This window comes from Sus scrofa, chromosome 2, assembly GCF_054392235.1.
Source record: "Sus scrofa isolate SSC_HxYL_T2T_F1_AM1 chromosome 2, Sscrofa_HxYL_maternal_Yorkshire_Landrace_v2.0, whole genome shotgun sequence".
In the NCBI taxonomy this organism is placed as follows: domain Eukaryota; kingdom Metazoa; phylum Chordata; class Mammalia; order Artiodactyla; family Suidae; genus Sus; species Sus scrofa.
Window position 1 is genome coordinate 60,883,739 of NC_139384.1, and position 19,222 is coordinate 60,902,960.

Sequence of the window (19,222 nt, forward strand, 5' to 3'; positions counted from 1 at the left end):
ACGCGCGCACACACACACACACACACACACACACACACACACACACTCAAGGGCTTCCTAAGGGGAGAGGTCAACAGAACTGAACACATTGAAGGCTGAAGAGCAAAATTCTGGTAGCAGGAGATAAGGGGAGAGATGGAAACAAAGGGCCAATTAAGGGCCGATGGAATGATGGCTGTCAGGGCCAGTGCCAGGAGCCCCAAGGAGGTGCTGTGGAAATGAGATGCAGGGATCCAGGCCAGGCAGAACCTGCGGGATTCAGATAAAGTTTCTCCATTATCAAAAGACCTCCAGTCCTGGCCAAGCTGGGCCTGGTTCCTTCAGGAAAATTTTTTTTTTTGCCATCAGGTTGAAATTTGCCAGATTCTGTCTTTTCCCTCTAGACTCCTGTGCAGAAGTTCAGACAACCCCTTCTGTACCCCTTTGGCCAGGGTAGCCTGTCCTCATTGCGATCTTGACTCAGGCCAGGCTTAGAGCACTCATGTGGATTCCCCTATACCTGAGGAAGGTGCTTGGTCCAGTTGTGTTCCCGTCTGTTCTTCTTGATTGTTGACTCAAAAGTCTAGATATTTTCCAGAAGGGTTTTGGTGGGGAAAGAGCTATAGGGAAGGGCTGCATGGTGTTCTTGGAGGCGAGGTGTCAAATTTAACTTGGCAGAATGTGCCAGACTGAACGTTTGTGTCTTCTCCTTCCCAATACAGTGCTCACCTGATGCTGGCAACACCCACCCCAAAGCCTCCTCTGCATTCCTCCTCTGGCAGTGAAATTTCCATAAGCAAGTTGTTCCTCCTAATATATATCAACAAGAAGGATTGTACCAGTTCTTCGTCTTCATCCTCCTGTGCATTCTTAACCAGATGATGACATCTCCTAAAACTCAGTTTGGTGTACTTTTGAATTGCAAAGGAGGACTGAGGTCTTCACAGTCTAGAGAGCGCCCCTAAGATGAGCCAACCGTGACAGAAGCAGGATGAGGTGCTTGCATAGAAGAAGGACAAAGTGCTGTGAGATTTTGAGAAGCAACAGCATTTAACCATGATTAGAAAGTTGACATGGAGGAGGTGTGGGGCTCCACCTGCAGGGAGAAACCTGTCTTCCAGGTCAGCTGGCGGCCACCTGGATGAGGACTCTGTACTGGGCATGAGCTCAGCATGACCTGGAGCCTTTAATCTGGGCAGCAATAACTACAAAAGGCATTCACCCAACCTCCTCAGGTGCAGCATTTAAACTGTGGTGGGGATGGGCTCCCTGAAAGTGTGGAGAGGTGGATACGGGAAGCAGATGTGAGAGGCCACCTAGTGTGGGATTCCTGTCTATAAAATGTCCAGAGGAGGTAAATCCAGAGAGAGAGAAAACAGATTGGTGGTGTAGATGCACTGAGAAAATGGTGGCAAATGCGTGTAACTTCTTATTGTTTGGGGGGTTTTGTTTTAGGGTGATGAAAACATTTTGGAACTAGATAGAGGTGGTGGTTTGACAACACTGAATTTCCTAAATGTCATTGAGTTGTTCACTTTAAAATGGTTAATTATATATTATTATTATTTTTACCTCATTTGGTAAAAAGAAAAATCAAAAAAGAAAAATAAAAGGAAATAATTTTTAAAAAGGAAAAGAAAATTAAAAAAAGAAAAAATAAGAAAATGAAAGGTAAAGGAGAGCTGCACCTACCTTTTTGGAGATGGAATGAAATCTAAGAATAGCTAGACCTATATAGTCCTATTAGCTTTATTATAAATGGCTTTTTTCCTGCCCTTTGGTGCCCCCTGCAGGAATATATGTGTCATTCCACCAGCACCACTCCCCCGCCTCCCCGCCCCCATTTTCCCCTGTGGTCCCCAAACCAGGAAAAGAGTTTCTGTGTGGACCAAGTTGGCTTGGCTTCTCCCACCTCCATCGGCACTGGGCCTGGTTGCAATTCACCCCTGGGTCCTGAGGAGGCTTGAGTATTCTCTCTTCTCTTAGACCACCTACAGTCCCTGAGTCTGTCCTACAGATGGACCAAGTCCCTGGAAACGTGGGGGACAGATCATTCTTCCATCTCACCACCCTTTCCCCACCCTCCCCAAGCAAGCCTCCTGCTTCCCAGGCCCTGGGGCTGTGCACACCGTGTTTTTAGGTCCCCTAAGCCTTCAAAATGGCATCCACCCAAATCAAGGATAATTTGGTTCAAGTCTCTGACTGTAAACCAAGTCCCTGGGGCTTTTACAGTTTTCATAGCTATATCACTCTGTTCAGGCTGCAAGGGGTAGTTTGCAGGATCGGTCACCTCCTCAGTTTCCCTAATTCTCCCATTCTTTGCTGGGAAATGTCCTTTTTCCTCAGTATTGGGGAAAGCATTATGTAATGTAGCTGGAAGTTCCTCCTGAGAACCAGACCTGTCAAGCCTGGTCCTTTAGCATGGTGGGGTGGAGAGGTGTTCATTGGTTCACCTGGTCCTTTAGGATGAGGGAGATAGAGGGCCAGGTGCTTCATGGCATAACAGGATGGAGGAAGTGACATGTTTGGGATAGAAAAAGAATTATCAGTGAAATAAATTATCAGTAGTTATTCACTGAAATCATCTTTGTGTCAGGCTTTGATACCCTCAGAGTGCACTAGTGAAGAAAATATCTCTTGCCTCAGGAGCTGACCTTCTTCTCCTTCCTATTCTCCTCCCCCACTTCTCCACTTGCTTTTAATATCTTTATTGATATGCAATTCACGTGCCACACAATTCACTCAGTGTGTACAATTCAGAGGTTTTTGACCACAGTTAGTTTCAGAAGAGGAAGGGCTTGGAGGATCATTCATGGGACATGTGGAGGGCCAAGGCTGAGAGATGCTTGGGACATACATTTTAGCCTTAGATCACATCCGTTGGCTTATCTCAGACAGCACACCTTTGAATGCAAGGCAGCTTGCCTGACTGTATAATTAGATCAGAGACAAAATGGGCCAATCTCTGCCACATTATTATTTTTAAAAAATAATTCAATGAATTTTATTGTATGTATAGTTGTACAACCATCATCACAACCTAATTTTAGAACATTTCCATCTCAAATCCTCACCTGCCACATTATTATTAATTTGTTCTTAGCATATTGAAGGTATTTTTCCATTGTCTTCTGGCTTCCACTGATGTTTTTGATGAATCCTGACATTTTCCCTCCTGCCCCATTAGATCCACAAACCAGACTACCTGCCTGGGACCCAGAGTTGATCTCATATTAGAAACAAGACCACCAGACCTGGATTATTCACCCTGGATTGTCATAGGAGAGAGAAGTAAACTTCTTTGGTCCACTCTGCATTAGGTCTTCCATTATTGGAACCATTTGGCATGCACTTAAAATAATTTGTTTAATTCAACGGAGCCCCTGTGAATCCCCTATGGTGTGAGCAGCATTAACATTGCAAATCCCTGGTGTCTCACACAGAGCTTTGCATGCAAAGATATGGCAACTTGTAACTCAAACTGAGTCACCAAATGGCAAATTCCAATTGAATTTCAAGTACTTTTGCTTCTTTCATTCAAGATATATGTCCTCACATATTTGAAAACAAAACATATTTAAGATTTTTTAAGAGACGAAAACAATAATTTTACCATTATTCCAGACACAGATATAATTAAAAAATATGAAGTCAATTTAATGTATATATTTTAATCTTTATGGGGGGCAGTGAATGAAAGGAAATGAAGAAAAGGCAGAAAGCTGGAAATCAGACTGTACATAAATCTTAGTCCTAAGAATGGACTGTTCATTCTGTAAAAAGGTGACCAGAAAAAAGTTTTTCCTATTCATTTGAGAAGTTGGAAGGAAATTTGGTATTAATTTAGGTCTTCGGGTAGAAAATAAGAAAGTCTCTCATGAGAAATAAAAACTTCAGTTTTTTTGGGATTTTTACTGTACCCAAACTGTAGGTAAAGACTTAGAATTTATACTCACTAGAAGTCTGAATCAGATATCAATAATCTATCTTCATCTCTTTCTATCCCTATCTATCTATCTGTCTATCTATCTATCTATCTATCTATCATCATCCAAAATCCTGGGCTAGGGATAACTTAGTGGCCCCAAACACAAGCAAACAAAAACTTCTAGAATGAACACATCCATATTCCAGAACTCATTGTAGTTCAACAGAGTAGATGAAATATGACCTGGTAAAGATTCATTAAAGAAAATATGAGGTGGTCAAGATATACAAACCTCCAGTCATAAGTCCTATGAATGTAATGTACAATAGGGTGACTATAGTTAACAGTATTGTATATTTGAAATTCTCTAAATAGTAGATCTTAAAAATTCTATTCACAAGAAAAAAAATTATAAATATATGTAGTGATTCATGTTAACTAAATTTATTGTGGTGATCTTTTCACAATATATACATATATAAATCATTATGCTGTACTTCTAAAACCAATACAATGTTCATGTCAATGTATATCTCAATAAGACATGAAAAAAATAAGGACAATAACCACCCCAAACATAATTGGCAAAAACAGGGCTGATAATAAATACTCTCAAAAGTACAGTACAAAGACATAATTAAAAAATAAAACAAATATAACAAAAGAATTGAAACAAGATAGCAAAACAATAAATATTAGAAATATTTAAAAAATATGAATATGAAATAGAACTTTGGGGAATGAAAACAATTATCACTGTGTTAAAACTTGAAAGTTTAAGCAACAAATTTAAACATGGAGTAAAGAAGAATTTGTGAGCTGGAAGATAATGTCAAGAACTAATTTAGAATTCATCTGGAGGAAAGCAAAAATATTTCTGTATATTATAAATTTAAATGTACTAATTAAAAAACAGAAATAGAATGAACATCTTCTAAATTATTAGTAGAAAAATAAAAAGGAAAAGGAAAAAAATCACAAGAAAATTGAAGATCAAAAAATTTGTATCAAAAAAAGGAGTGTGGCAAAAATTTTTAAATATACATTTAGAAATTGGTCCAGATATTAATTACAATAAATGCAGTGGATTAGGCTTGTAAGAGATACTCCAATCAGGAAATAAAATCAATTCAGATGCTGATTAATGTGAGTCACTCCTATAACTTAATGAAACTAAAACTTTGAAACAAAATGGGGCAGAAATGATATATTTCAGGTAAAAATGAACCAAAAGATAGCTGACACCACAATATGTATATTTGTGAAAACAATCTTTAAGTCTAAAAACCTGGTTTTAAATAAGTTTATTATTTAATGAAAATAGAAATGATTATCCAGTTATGTGTAATATTCTCAAATGTGTAAATGCATAAAACAAGGTCTCAAACCACATAAAACAAAACTTTTCTGGAAATAAAAGGAGGAAATTACATACTCAAACTTCTCATGTGAGATATTAAAATACTTTTCTTAATAATTTTTCTATCAACCAAACAAAGAAAGATTTAACTGTTACAAATAGCACACTTGATAGAATGAACATATGTAAAACCTTGCCCCTGACAGTTAGTGTGGAGTACATATGCAATATTGAAAAATCTCTCTCTCGGAAGAAGGCCGAGAATAAGTTTTCAAAAGAGGCCAATAATTGTGCACTGCAGAGACCATATTCTCTGACTGTTGGAAGAAGACCTTAAAATACCCCCAAGATTCCTTCCCATCATATACACATATCTTCTGCCAGGTATTCCAACACTAACTAGCTGATGCTGCAAAGGAATTCTGCAGATGGACTCATCGTCACAGTTCAGTGGGCCTTAAGATAGGGAGCTACCCAGGTAAGCTTGACCTAATCACATGAAGCCCATTAAAAGGAGTTTTCTCCAGCTGCTGCAGAAGGGGAGTCTGAGATTGCAGCTTGAGAAGGATTTGACCTGCTTCTTCTGCTGCTGTGAAGACAGAGGGGGCCACAGGTCAAGAAAAATGGAGCTCAGAGTAGTAAAGCCTTGGCTGACATCCAGAAAAGGAATGGGTACCTCATACCTACTGCTGCAAGGAACTGAATCCTGCCAACACCCTGAATGAGCTAGGAAGAGCCCAGATGAGGACAAAGCCTGATCAACACTTTCATTTCAGTGTTTGAGACCCTGGGCTGAGAACGTAGTCATTCTGTGCCAGATTCCTGACATAAAGAACTGTGTGTTCAGAGATGGTATTATTACAAATTATTGTTTGTGTTAATTTTTTGTGCAGCAATAGAAAATGAATATACCAATCCAGCATAATAAAGATAGAAATTGCTTAAAAAATGAAGCAGTCTGTTCAATTTTAAAAATACAGAAAGAAAAAAGACAAATGCCACATGATATCACTTATTTGTGATATAGTACAGATGATCCCACCTAAAAAAAAAAACAAAACAACAGAAACAGATCATGGCCAAGGAGAGAAAACTTGGGGTTCCTGGGGGGAAGGGGGAGGGAGTGGGATGGTTTGGATACAAACCATATTTGGAATGGATGGGCAATGGGATCTTACTGTACAGCCCAGGGAAATATGTGTGATTGGGTCACTTTGCTAAACAGTAGAACTTTTAGAAACATTATAAATCAACTATAATTTAAAAAATGCAAAAAGAACAGGCAACAACAACAACAGATGATCATTAAATAACTATAGAGTCCAATAAGAGATTGTCATGGAAGCTATGTGTTAGAAAGCAAAGGGCAAAAATTCTATATCATGGATTATCTGACATAATAAAAATGTCAATTCTTCCTGAATTAACCATACATTTAATGGAATCCAAAGACAAATAGTAACTCTCCAATAATTAGAAATGCTGATTTTCAAAGCTGTATGAAAAAAGCAAACAAAGTACATCCAGGGAAGTTCTAAAAATGAAATAAATGTGGTCTATTCATAGTAAAACACACTATAATGATGCAATTTTTATAAATGTGGTACTAGCAAAGGGATATGTCAATAATAAGAGTCCAGAAATTGACTCAAGTGCATTTAGTTGTTTAGTATACAAAATTAACATTATATATTTTGAGGGGAAAGATGAATAAATTCATAACTCATGTAATCATAATTGGTTAGTCATTTGAAAAAAGTAAATTTGGATCCCATCCTCTAAATGCAAAATTCATTAAAGATTATTCTAAGTGACAATTAAATGAAGTTAATGTTAAAGAAAAAAAAAGACTGAGAAGCATAAAGTGGTCTCTTCTATGACTCCTAACTGGTTAGAAAATAATAAAATGGAAGAGAATCCAAAACATATATCATAGAATGAGAGCTAATAGCCAGAATATATGTAATTAAAGGAAGAAAAAGTATAAATATATATGCTACAAATTGAAAATGTAAAAGAAAAATAAGATACAAACCAACATCCAGCCAAGGTTTTCCAGTCTGTGCTATTAACCTTTATGGTGCATTCCTTTCAACCATCTAAATGGGCATAAACAGGAGACTGATTATGTAAATATTATGCATTCATGAGAAAACAGAATGGAGCTAAGAATGAGAAGAATCAGAATATGGAGGATTAACTGTAAAAATTAAGAGGAATCAATCATAATAAAAAATTTTTAAAAAATTAAGAGGAAATTCAAGATGAAAAGTAGTTATATAGTATTATGATTCTGCACCTGTTTCTAATATGTAGGGTTTTCCCCATACAACCAAGCAATTAATTCATTTCTCCATGGTACTGGACAACTCAACTCTATTCTGACACTATGTACCTGGATATAGTATCAGATCACACAGCTTAAGGTCTCAGTCCCACAAGATGACCCCACTCCTACTTAAGACATCACTGAAAGTCCAGGTTGTTACCTGGGCTTCTAAGTCACATAGAAGATCCCACAACCTCTTCCTTGGGTTGATTAGAGCAGTTCACAAAATTGAGAGAAACACTTTACCTACTAGATTATGAGTTTATTATTAAAGGAGTTAACTCTAGAACAGTCAGATGGAAAAGATGCTTAGGGTAAGGAATGAGGAAGGGACACAGAGAATCCATGCCCTTTCCAGGCATGCTTCCTTCCCAGTACCTCTATGTGTCCCCCAACCTGGAAGCTCTCTTAGCCCCATCTTTTTTTTGTTTGTGTGGGAACTTAGGGGGAAGGCTTCATTACAGAAACATGATTTATTAAATCATTGTCCATTGGTGATTACTTAAATTTCTGGCCCCTCTCTCCTCCCAGAGAAATGGGATTGAAAATTCCAACCCTCTACTGGAAGAATTAATATCATAAAAATGGCTATACAACCCAATGAAATCTACAGATTCAATGCAATCCCTATCAAATTACCCATATCATTTTTTCACAGAACTACAACAAACAATCCAAAAATTTATTTGGAACTATAAAAAAGACCCAGAATTGCCAAAGCAATCCTGAGGAACAAAAACCAAGCAGGAGGCATAACTCTCTCAGACCTCAGGCAATATTACAAATCTATAGTAATAATAAAGACAGTGTGGCACTGATACCAAAACAGACATACAGACCAATGGAACAGAATAGAGAACCCAGAAATAAACCCAGACACCTATGGTCAATTAATCTTTGACAAGGGAGGCAAGAATATAAATGGGAAAAAGGCAGTCTTTTCAACAATGCTGCTGGGAAAACTGGACAGCTGCATGTAAATCAGTGGAACTAGAACACAACCTCACACCATGTCCAAAAATAAACTCAAAATGGATTAAAGACTTAAATGTAAGACAAGACACCATAAAACTCCCAGAAGAGAACATAGGCAAAACATTCTCTGACATCAACCATACAAATGTTTTCTTAGGTCACTCTCGCAAGGTAACAGAAATAAAAGCAAAAATAAACCAGTGGGACCTAATCAAGTTTTGCACATCAAAGGAAACCATTAAAAAAAAAGAAGATAACCTACAAAATGGGAGAAAATAGTTTCAAATGATGCAACTGATGGAGTCTTAATATCTAAAATATGCAAACAACTTAGACAACTCAACAGCAAAAAAACCCAAGTCAGTTGAAAAATGGGCAGAAGATCTGAATAGACATTTCTCCAAAAAAGATACACAGAAGGCCAACAAGCACATGAAAAAATGCTCAACATCACTGAATATTAGAGAAGTGAAAATTGAAACTACTATAAGGTGTCATGAATCATGGTCAGAATGGCCATAATTAACAAGTCAAGAAATGACAAATGCTGGAGATGGTGTGGAGAAAAGGGAACCCTCCTACACTGTTGGTGGGAATGTAAATTGGTACAACCACTCTGGACAACAGTGTGAAAGTACCTCAGAAAATGTAAATGTAGAACTACCATATGACCCAACAATCCCACTCTTGGGCATAAATCTAGACAAAACTTTCCTTGAAAAAAACACATGTAGTGCATGTTCATTTTAGCACTATTCAAAATAGCCCAGACATGGAAACAACTTAAATGTCTGTTGACAGATGAGTGGATTAAGAAGATGTGGTATATATACACAATGGAATACTACTCAACCATAAAAAGAACAAAATAATGCCATTTGTAGCAACTTGGATGGAACTAGAGACTCTCATACTAAGTGAAATCTGTCAGAAAGAGAAATGCAAAGACCATGTGATATCTAATATAGAGCACAAAGCAACTTTTCCACAGAAAAGAAACTCATGTACTTGGAGAAAAGTCTTGAGGTTGCCAAGAGGGAGGGGAAGGGAGTGGGATAGATTGGCAGTCTGGGGCTAATAGATGCAAACTATTGCATTTGGAATGGATAAACAGTGAGATCCTGCACAGGGAACTACATCCAATCACTTGAGATGGAACATGATGGAGAATAATGTGAGAAAAAAAAATATAATATCTGGGTCAGAATTATATATATCTGGGTCACTTTGCTGTACAGTAGAAATCCACAGAACACTATAAATCAACTATAATGGAAGAAATAAAAATCATTATGAAAATAAAAAAGAAAAGAAAATTCCAACCCTCTAATCACAGGGTTTGTTCCCCTGGCAACTGGCTCCTTGTCCTTAAGGGATTTCAAAAAATATCATTAACATAACAAGACACTTTTTACTGCTCTCATTAACTAGGAAATTCCGAGGGTTTTAGGAGATCTGTACCAGGAATGTGACAAAGGCCAGAAATGTATTTCTCATAAATCACAGTGTCACAACCTTCTTGTTTGCTCCAGACAGAAATCTGGATTTTTTTAAGCACGGAACTCTTTCTTAGTCTTCACAACTAGTTACCCAGACAGCCCTATTAACTCTCTTACTTTTCTCTCTAGTCCATTCTTTTCTTCATTCCAACACTCACTTCTATAGTACTGTCCCTCATTTCCTCCTTCACTAGCTGGTGCCCAGTAACTTTGTTACAGATAAATTATGTTTCCTTAAAAATTCAAACAATGCAGCTTTAACCCCCAGAACCTTAGAATGTGAACAGTCAAATTTGGAGATTTGGTCATAAACAAATGATTAAGATAATTTCTTTAATGGGCCATAATCCAATATGAGAGATATTCTTTTTTTTTTTTTTTTTTTTTTTGTCTTTTTGCCATCTCTTGGGCCACTCCCATGGCATATGGAGTTTCCCAGGCTAGGGGTCTAATCAGAGCTGTAGCCACCAGCCTATGGCAGAGCCACAGCAACATGGAATCCGAGCTGCATCTGCAACCTACACCACAGCTCATGGCAACGCTGGATCCTTAACCCACTGAGCAAGGCCAGGGACTGAACCCACAACCTCGTGGTTCCTAGTCAGATTCGTTAACCACTGCACCACAACGGGAACTCCGAGAAATACTTTTATGATAAAAGAAATTTTCACATACTGAGGTGTGGGAAATGTTGATTAAAAAAAAAAATACAACCTGAAAGTTGAGAGTTAAGTTTTATTTGGGGTGAATTTAGGACTTAAGCCTGGGAGACAGCATCTCAGATGGCCCCAAGAAACCTCTCCCAGGAGGTGAGGGGGAAGATAGGATATATGAGTTTTTGCAACAAGGGGAGGTGGTAGGAACAAAAGATTTACAGACAACCAGATTTATAGAACACATATACAGAAAACCATTTCTATGGAAAGATGTAAAGGTCTGGGCTTCCTGAGTTCCCTCAGGGCTCATTGGCCTACCCTTGGGAGTGGCTGTTCTCACAAGTGACCATGACATCTTTTGTTTTGCCCACTAACTACAGCTGAGGGGAAATATCAAGATATAAGGCATAAATGTGAAAGGAGGGTTGCATGCAGCCATGAAAACATTTTACAAAGTTTGCTGGTAGTCTCATGAAGGTTACTACTGGTCACAGACAACATTGGTGGATTTTAGTGTTTTTCTAGATATGATAAGATGCAAGAATTGGGCTCATAAAATCTTCTCCTGAAGATATCTAACTATCTGAAAGCCCATTCTTCCAGTTTTCCCAGAACACAGAGTGCCTCACTCCTGGTCTCTACCCTGAGCTCCACTCAGGGTGTGCTGCAGGTCAGCAGCTGCAGTGGCTCCTGTTTTACTCCATGTAGAGGCTGATGGCCAGTGCCAAACTTCAGTTCACAGAAGGCATTCTGGCTTATACATGGATTAATTTGAATTATATTCTAATTAGAACAGGTTGTTTGTGGCATCTCAAACATGCATTGTTGATCTGCTTTAATCATTAAAGAAAAGCACAAATTGATCAGAAGTCAAGAATATCTGTTAAATATAAAAAATGAACGTATATATATGAGTGAGTCATTTTGTTGTACAGCAGAAATTGGCACAACATTATAAGTCAAGTATATTTTCGTAGTAAAAAAAGAATATCTATGTTACAAAAAATAAAGATTAATGGCCTTCCTTCCTGGGATGCCAAGGCAGGGGATTACTTGTTTTTTTTTTTTTTTTTTGTTGTTGTTGTTGTTGCTATTTCTTGGGCCGCTCCCGCGGCATATGGAGGTTCCCAGGCTAGGGGTTGAATCGGTGCTGTAGCCACCGGCCTACGCCAGAGCCACAGCAACGCGGGATCCGAGCCGCGTCTGCAACCTACACCACAGCTCACGGCAACGCCGGATCGTTAACCCACTGAGCAAGGGCAGGGACCGAACCCGCAACCTCATGGTTCCTAGTCGGATTCGTTAACCACTGCGCCACCACGGGAACTCCCAGGGGATTACTTTGATGGCAAGACTCCATCAGGGTCATACTGACTTGCTTTGATGTGCTGATTTGGTGGGGTTTTTGTTTTGTTTTGTTTTGTTTGTTTTTTTGAAAACTTGCAGGGATGTATCCTTGACTAGTTTAATATTTTTTGCTCTGACAATACATAAAACTGTGCTGAAAAATCAGGCTTCTCTGAAGTAGTTCCTCAGAATTATCTAAGAGGTTGTGTTTCAGGCTATCCTCAGTTTGGCACAAATAAAAGTCTGTTCTATTCCTGTTATAGACTGATTATTGATTATTTTCATCAACACCTACAAAAGGAGAGTAGGACAAATTCAGAAACAGAGGGATGACCATGCGAGGACACAGGGAGAAAAGGGCTGTCTACAATCCAAGAAGAGAGGCCTCAGGAGAAACCAGTCCTATTGATACATTGATCTCAGACCTCTTGTGTCCACAACTTTAAGAAATCACAGTCCTCTGGTTTAAAACTCTGGGTCAGTAGTATTGGGTTCTGGCAGCCTTAGAAGACTCACCTAGTGGTCCATCTGGAAATATATGGGACCCTCTGTGTGTGTATTTCTATTCTCCTAGTTCATACAAAGGGCACTTGACTTGGCCTCTGAGGGTCTGATTATTATCCTCATGCAGAAGAAAACTCACTCCAATTTTCAACTTCCTCTGCTGTGAAATGGGAAAATAATACCTGCCTCTGAGTGTTTTGTGACAGTTCAACCTTTCATTGCATCCCCAAGTGCCGCTCTGTGAACTATGATCCATCTGTATTATCCTGGTAAGTCAATGCTCTGGGGTGAAGTTGACTTTGTACAAGTTATACCCATCCATTTACAGTGTCCTTTAACCAGTCAATGGTGTCAGAAAAGGCCAGATATTAACAAAGGTTATTCTGTCACCTTAGCGCAAACAAGTCTTCAGATTATGCCAGCCATCACTCTATTCCCTCTGCAAGTATCTGAGTAAGGAACCAGCATCTGGTACAATCTGGTTATTTAGTTGTAAGGAGAAGTCCAAAAGGAGAGAAAGCATTTCATGAAATAGTATTCTTCATTCTTAGCAATGGACACACAACTATTACAAACCCTGCCACCTCTTACTTCCTCCTGTCAACCAAAGGGTGGCTAAAATTAAGATGGACAATATGAAATATTGGCAGGGTTGTGGAGCAATTGGAACACTCATGCATTGCTAGTGGGATTGAAAATTGATTAACTGCTTTTGGAAATTGTTTGAAATTTTTTCCAATTTTATTGTGATATGTGATATATAACATTGTACAAGTTAAAAGTGTACAGAATAATGAATTGATGTATGTATATGTTACGAAGTAGTTACAAGAATGTTTAGTTACCATCCATCATCTAAGTGTATGATAAATGTATTAGTATGGTTCCACATAGCCCGACAACTTAACTCTTAGGTGTGTATTCAAAAGAAAATAACAACATATGTCAAGAAAAACACTTATGAAAGAATGTTCATGGAAGGCTAAAATGGTACATGGACCCAGTATCTATAACCAGGAGAATGAATGAATTAATGTATTGTGGATTGTTTTACCGCAGAATATTTGTCACAACAACAACAAGATAATGATATGCATAAAAACATAGATTGATCTCAAAAGCACAGTTTACTGAAAGAAGCCAGATACAAAGGAAAATATAATGAATGGTTTAATTTGTATGAAATTTAAAATGGCTAAACTAAACTGGTGGAGAAATCTGAACAAAGTTGGTTCATGGGGTATATGGATTCAAGGGGCATGAGGAAAAATTGGGGGTGATGGAAATGTTCTTTTTTTTTTTTTTCTTTTCTGTTTTTTGTCTACTCCATAGCATATGGAATTCTTGGGCCAGGGATCAGATCTGAGCACAATTGCAACCTACAGTCTGGCAATGCTGAATCCTTTAACCCACTGTGCCAGGCTTGCAATTAAACCTGAGTCTACTGCTGTAGAGATTCCACTGATCCTGTTGACCCACAATGGCAACTATGGAAATGTTCTTTATTTTGAGTGGGGTGATGGATGCATACACGTGAGTGGGGTTTATCGCAGGAATACATGATTGATTTAACACCCTCTAAATAACAGATAAGTAGAATAAAGGAAAGAACATAAATGCATCAAGATACCAAGAAAAATATTTGTTAAATTCCAACAACATCCATGTTGATATTCTCATAAACTAGAAAAAGAATAGAACACAATTCTCCTGGTAAAGAATGTTGGGAGCCATAAGGCTGCTCCAGCAAAGAAAGCAAAGCCACAGTCGGCACCTGCATGAGGCTTGTCTGGTTAGCAGAGCTACAGACAAGCTGAAGAAAGAAGAAGGATTGCAGAGCAATCCCTTGAAAGACATCGGCTCCAGGAAAATAAAAATGATATCCCCTAAAAAATATGTTAATCTATTTTTCTGTGTTTATCCTTCTTTTTCTATCTCCTATTCACAGCTTTCTTACTGCTAAAGATTTGCCCTGGGTACGTAAAACACTTGAACCAAAACAGAGTGAAGTTATTTAAACAATGTAATGGAAAAAGCCTTTGTTTTGGAGTAACAATTTATGGCACCTATTTTGTGAGAGTATACAGGGGAAACTTATGATTTCAGTCCCTTTACTTAAAAAGAAGTTTGGGGCTGGGAAAAATGTTGTTTGGCCTATAAATTGCTATTTTCTATAATAGATATATTTTTTATCAAATAACAGTGTCACCTGTAACTTTCATCCCTTGTGAGGGCATTTGTTAATTTTTGGGTATAATTCTCCTTTCTATTGAAATTGGTGGTTTGGAACTTACGTAAATCAGTACAATAGGTTAAATGCTTAGCTTGCTGGCACCAAATAAATCGTAGTTTTAAGAATGCCATGAGCCCAAGGCTTTCATGCGTTTTGTTAACTACATACACCTTTAGTTAAAGTATGTTAGGTATCATAGTTTATTACTTATTAAAGCTTTGTTCTTAATATAAAATAGAATAGCTACTGTTGTTGACCTTTTAAGAAAAATACAGTGTGAAACTTTAAGTTTGTAATCTTGAAGGAAAATCTGAAGTTGAAAGGAACATGTTTTAACTAACCTTTTTTTTGTATCTCAGGTGGAGGGAACAGAAAGGGCTTTAAATCAAATGTTAATGTCAAATCTTACACGAAACCTGATTGTGATATGGTATAAAAACTGATGCTTTTCATTTAATAAATTGGGTCATCTGCAGCATGCAGCTGAGGAGTTGGCTCCAATTCTTTCTGCGCCGTTTGTAGCCCATACTCTCCTTTGGCACTCCCTGGCTGCTGGGGCTGGACCTCGGCAAAAGGACATCGATGGAAATCCTATAGTTTCCATAACATTTGATAATACAAAACTGAATACTTTACCATTAAGACAAGGAACAAAACAAGGATGTCTTGTCTCATCCTCCTATTGAACATTATGTTGAAAGTTCTAGACTGTCTGATAAAGCAAAAAAGAAATAAAAAGTATTCCAATTGGAAAGAGAAAAATAGAACTGTCTTTATTTGCAGATGACATAATCATGCACATAAAAATACAAAGAATCTGCAAAAAGTTCCTTGAACTAATAAACAAGTTTATCAAGGTTCAATTTATGAAAATCAATTTTATTTCAAAAATTGAAATCAGAAGTTCCCATTGTAGCTCAGTGGTAATGACGCTGACTAGTGTCCATGAGAATGCAGGTTTGATCCCTGGCCTCACTCAGTGGTTAAGGATCCAGCACTGCAGTGAGTGTGGTGTTGGTAACAGATGTGGCTGGGATCCCATGTTGCTGTGGCTGTGGCATAGGCTGGGAGCTGTAGCTCCAATTAGATCTTTAGCCAAGGAACTTCCATATGCCACATGTATGGCCCTAAAAAAAGGGCAAAAAAAAAAAAAATGAAATGAAGGAAACAATCCCAGTCATAGCATCATTAAAAAAACAAAATAGTTATGAATATTCTTAGTGAGGTAAGGGCAAGATCTATAAGCAGAAAGCTACAAAATATTACTTAGAAAAATTAAGACCCAAGTATGCTTCTGGATTGGAAGACTCAATATTGATAGGATGGCATTTCTTCTCAAATTAATCTATGTATTCAATATAAGCCCTATCAAAATTCTAAAGGATTTTTTTTTTGGTACAAATTGACAGGGTGTTACTAAAATTAATAAGAATAGCAAATATATTTGAATAGTGAAAGTGATTCTAAAAAACAAAGTCAATTAGATGACTTATACTCCCTGATTTCAAGACTCACTTAAAGCTACAGTAAAGACACTGAGGTATTGGCACTAGGATAGACATAAGGGTAAATATAACAGTAGGGGGAAGAAGGGGAGTGTTGAGGGGCAGGTCCCAGATAGAGAACCACACACTCATGGAAAAGGGTGGTCTTTTCAAGAAATGGTACTGGAACAACTGAGCATCCTTATACTAAAGGAAAGAAGAAGATGAAAGAAAAGGAAAAGAAGGAAATGGGGGAAAGAAGAAAGAAAAAAGAAAAGAAAGAGAAAGAAAGAATCACTTGATTAAAAATATGTTGAAATGTAATCAGCACATAAAGTAAGATTTAAAACTATAAAACTTCTAGAATAAAACATCAGAAGAAATCTTTGTGACCTTGATGGTAAAAAATTTCTCAGATTGACAACAAAGGCACTATTCATAAAAGAAAAAATTAATGAAATCAGACTTTATCAAAATGAAAAACTTTTACTCTTCAAAAGGCTTTGTGAAGACCAGGAGCTATATACATGTGTATGTGTGCATGTGTGTATTATGTATTTTGAATATCTAAAAACCCTTAGGACTCAATAATAATTTTTTTAAAGGCACAAAAATTTTAATACAGACAAAAGTAAAACTATAAATGAGAAGTTATATCTTTAATGATTAGGGAATACAAATTAACACCACAATGAGATACCATGATATAATTGAGTGTCTAAAATTCAAAGGATTAACTATAGATAGTGTTGGCAAGAATGAAGAAAGTGAAACTCATACATTTCTAGTGGGAGTGAAAAATGGCAAAACCACTTTGGAAAACATTTTGAGAGTTTCTTTAAAAAAAATTAAGAATATACTTGCGCAGAACCTGGAAATTCCACTCCTACGTATCTACCCAATCAAAATAAATGTATGCAAATATTTGTACATAAATGTTCATAGCACCACTTTTCATAATAGCAAAAATGTGGAAACAGCCCAAGTATACATTAATGGGCAGATGGTTAAACAAAATGTGATATATCCACTGTTAAGCATTGAAAAGAAAAACTAAATAAGTTGCAACATATTAAGTGAAATAAATTCATTACAAGTGCATATTGTGTAATTGTATTTACATGGAATTTGTGGAAAAGACAAAACCATGGAGACAGAACAGAACTTTGGTTGCCTGAAATTGGGTATTGACTTAGAAATGCACATAAGTAAACTTTTTTTTTTGTTCTAAATCTAGATTTTGGTATAATTGCAAGACCATGAGCATTTACTAAAATCCACCATTTATTTATTTATTTGTTTATTTATTTATTTATTTATCCATCCAGCTATGCCCATGGTATGCGTAAGTTCCTGGGCCAGGGATTGAACCTGTGCCACAGCAGCAACTCAAATCATAGCAGTGACAATGTTAGATCCTTAACCCACTGAGCCACCAGGGAACTCCTACTATATTTTAATTTATAGTTGGTGGGTTTTATGCTATGTAAATTATACCTCAATAAAACTGCTAAAATGTCCCCAAATGTACACTTAAGATTTGTATATTGGTATTCCATACTAAAATTACCCACTGATTTAAAAAAAGGGAAACAAATGTAGATTTATTTTTTTCTTCTAGCTTAGGAGAATTGGTTAAGGTTGATGCATACAATCCCTGCAGTCATTTTGTGACCTTGAGAAGATATACTTAGGCCAAACCATGATGCCAAAGGTGGTAGAAGATGAAGATGGAAAAAATCTGGCCCCAAGAAGTATTCATTGGTGCACCAAATTAACCAACCCCCAGTTTTATGCATTCATGCTCTTATCCACTGTGCTGTTCTCAGGCAAGTGTAAGAAATTATTTATTTATTTATTTATTTATTCCACTGTACAGCACGAGGACCAAGTTAAACATACATGTATACATACTTTTTCCTTCCATTGTTGTGTTGCATTGTAAGTTTCTAGACATAGTTCTCAGTGCTACACAGTAGGATCTCATGTAAATCCATTCCAAAAGCAATAGTTTGCATCCGTTAAACCCAAGCTCCTGATCCATCCCACTCCCTCCCTCTCCCGCCCCAGGCAGCCACAAGTCTATTCTCCAAGTCTATGATTTTCTTTTCTGTGGAAACTTTCATTTGTGCTATATATTAGATTCCAGATATAAGTGATATCATATGGTATTTGTCTTTCTCTTCCTGACTGATTTCACTCAGTATGTGAGTCTCTAGTTCCATCCATGTTGCTGCAAATGGCATTAGTTTGTTGTTTTTGAAGGATGAGTAGTATTCCGTTGTGTATATATAACACATCTTCCTAGTCCAATCATCTGTTGATGGACATTTGTGTTGTTTCCATGTCTTGACTATTGTGAATAGTGCTGCAATGAACATGCGGGGGCATGTGTCTTTTTTAAGGAAAGTTTTGTCTGGATATATGCCCAAGAGTGGGACTGCTGGGTCATATGGTAGTTCTATGTATAGATTTCTAAGGCACTTTCATACTGTTCTTCATAGTGGCTGTACCAGCTTACATTCCCACCAACAGTGCAAGAGGGTTCCCGTTCCTCCACATCCCCTCCAGCACTTGTTATTTGTGGACATATTAATGATGGTCATTCTGACTGGTGTGAGGTGGTATCTCATGGTAGTTTGGATTTGCATTTCTCTAATAATCAGGGATGTTGAGCCTTTTTTCATGTGCTTGTTGGCCATCTTCCTTGGAAAATTGTCTATTCAGATCTTTTTCCCATTGGGTGATTGGCTTTTTTTGCTGTTGAGTTGTATAAGTTGATTATATATTTTAGCGATTAGGCCCTTGTCAGTTGTATCATTTGAAACTATTTTCTCCCTTTCTGTAAGTTGTTTTTTGTTTTCTTTCTGTTTTCCTTTGCTGTGCAAAAGCTTGTCAGTTTGATTAAGACCCATTGGTTGATTTTGC

General features: G+C 37.4%; 1 protein-coding gene across 1 annotated transcript in view; it reads left to right on the top strand.

The window, feature by feature from the left end:
• The first annotated feature begins 1,052 nt into the window (after positions 1-1,052).
• LOC146405402 (vomeronasal type-1 receptor 90-like) overlaps positions 1,053-19,222 on the top strand; it is a 96,304-nt gene continuing 78,134 nt past the window's right edge. Inside the window, exon 1 of the mRNA XM_085011683.1 lies at positions 1,053-1,100. Within this exon, the coding sequence (XP_084867809.1) occupies positions 1,053-1,100 (48 nt within the window). The remainder of the gene's footprint in view (positions 1,101-19,222) is intronic.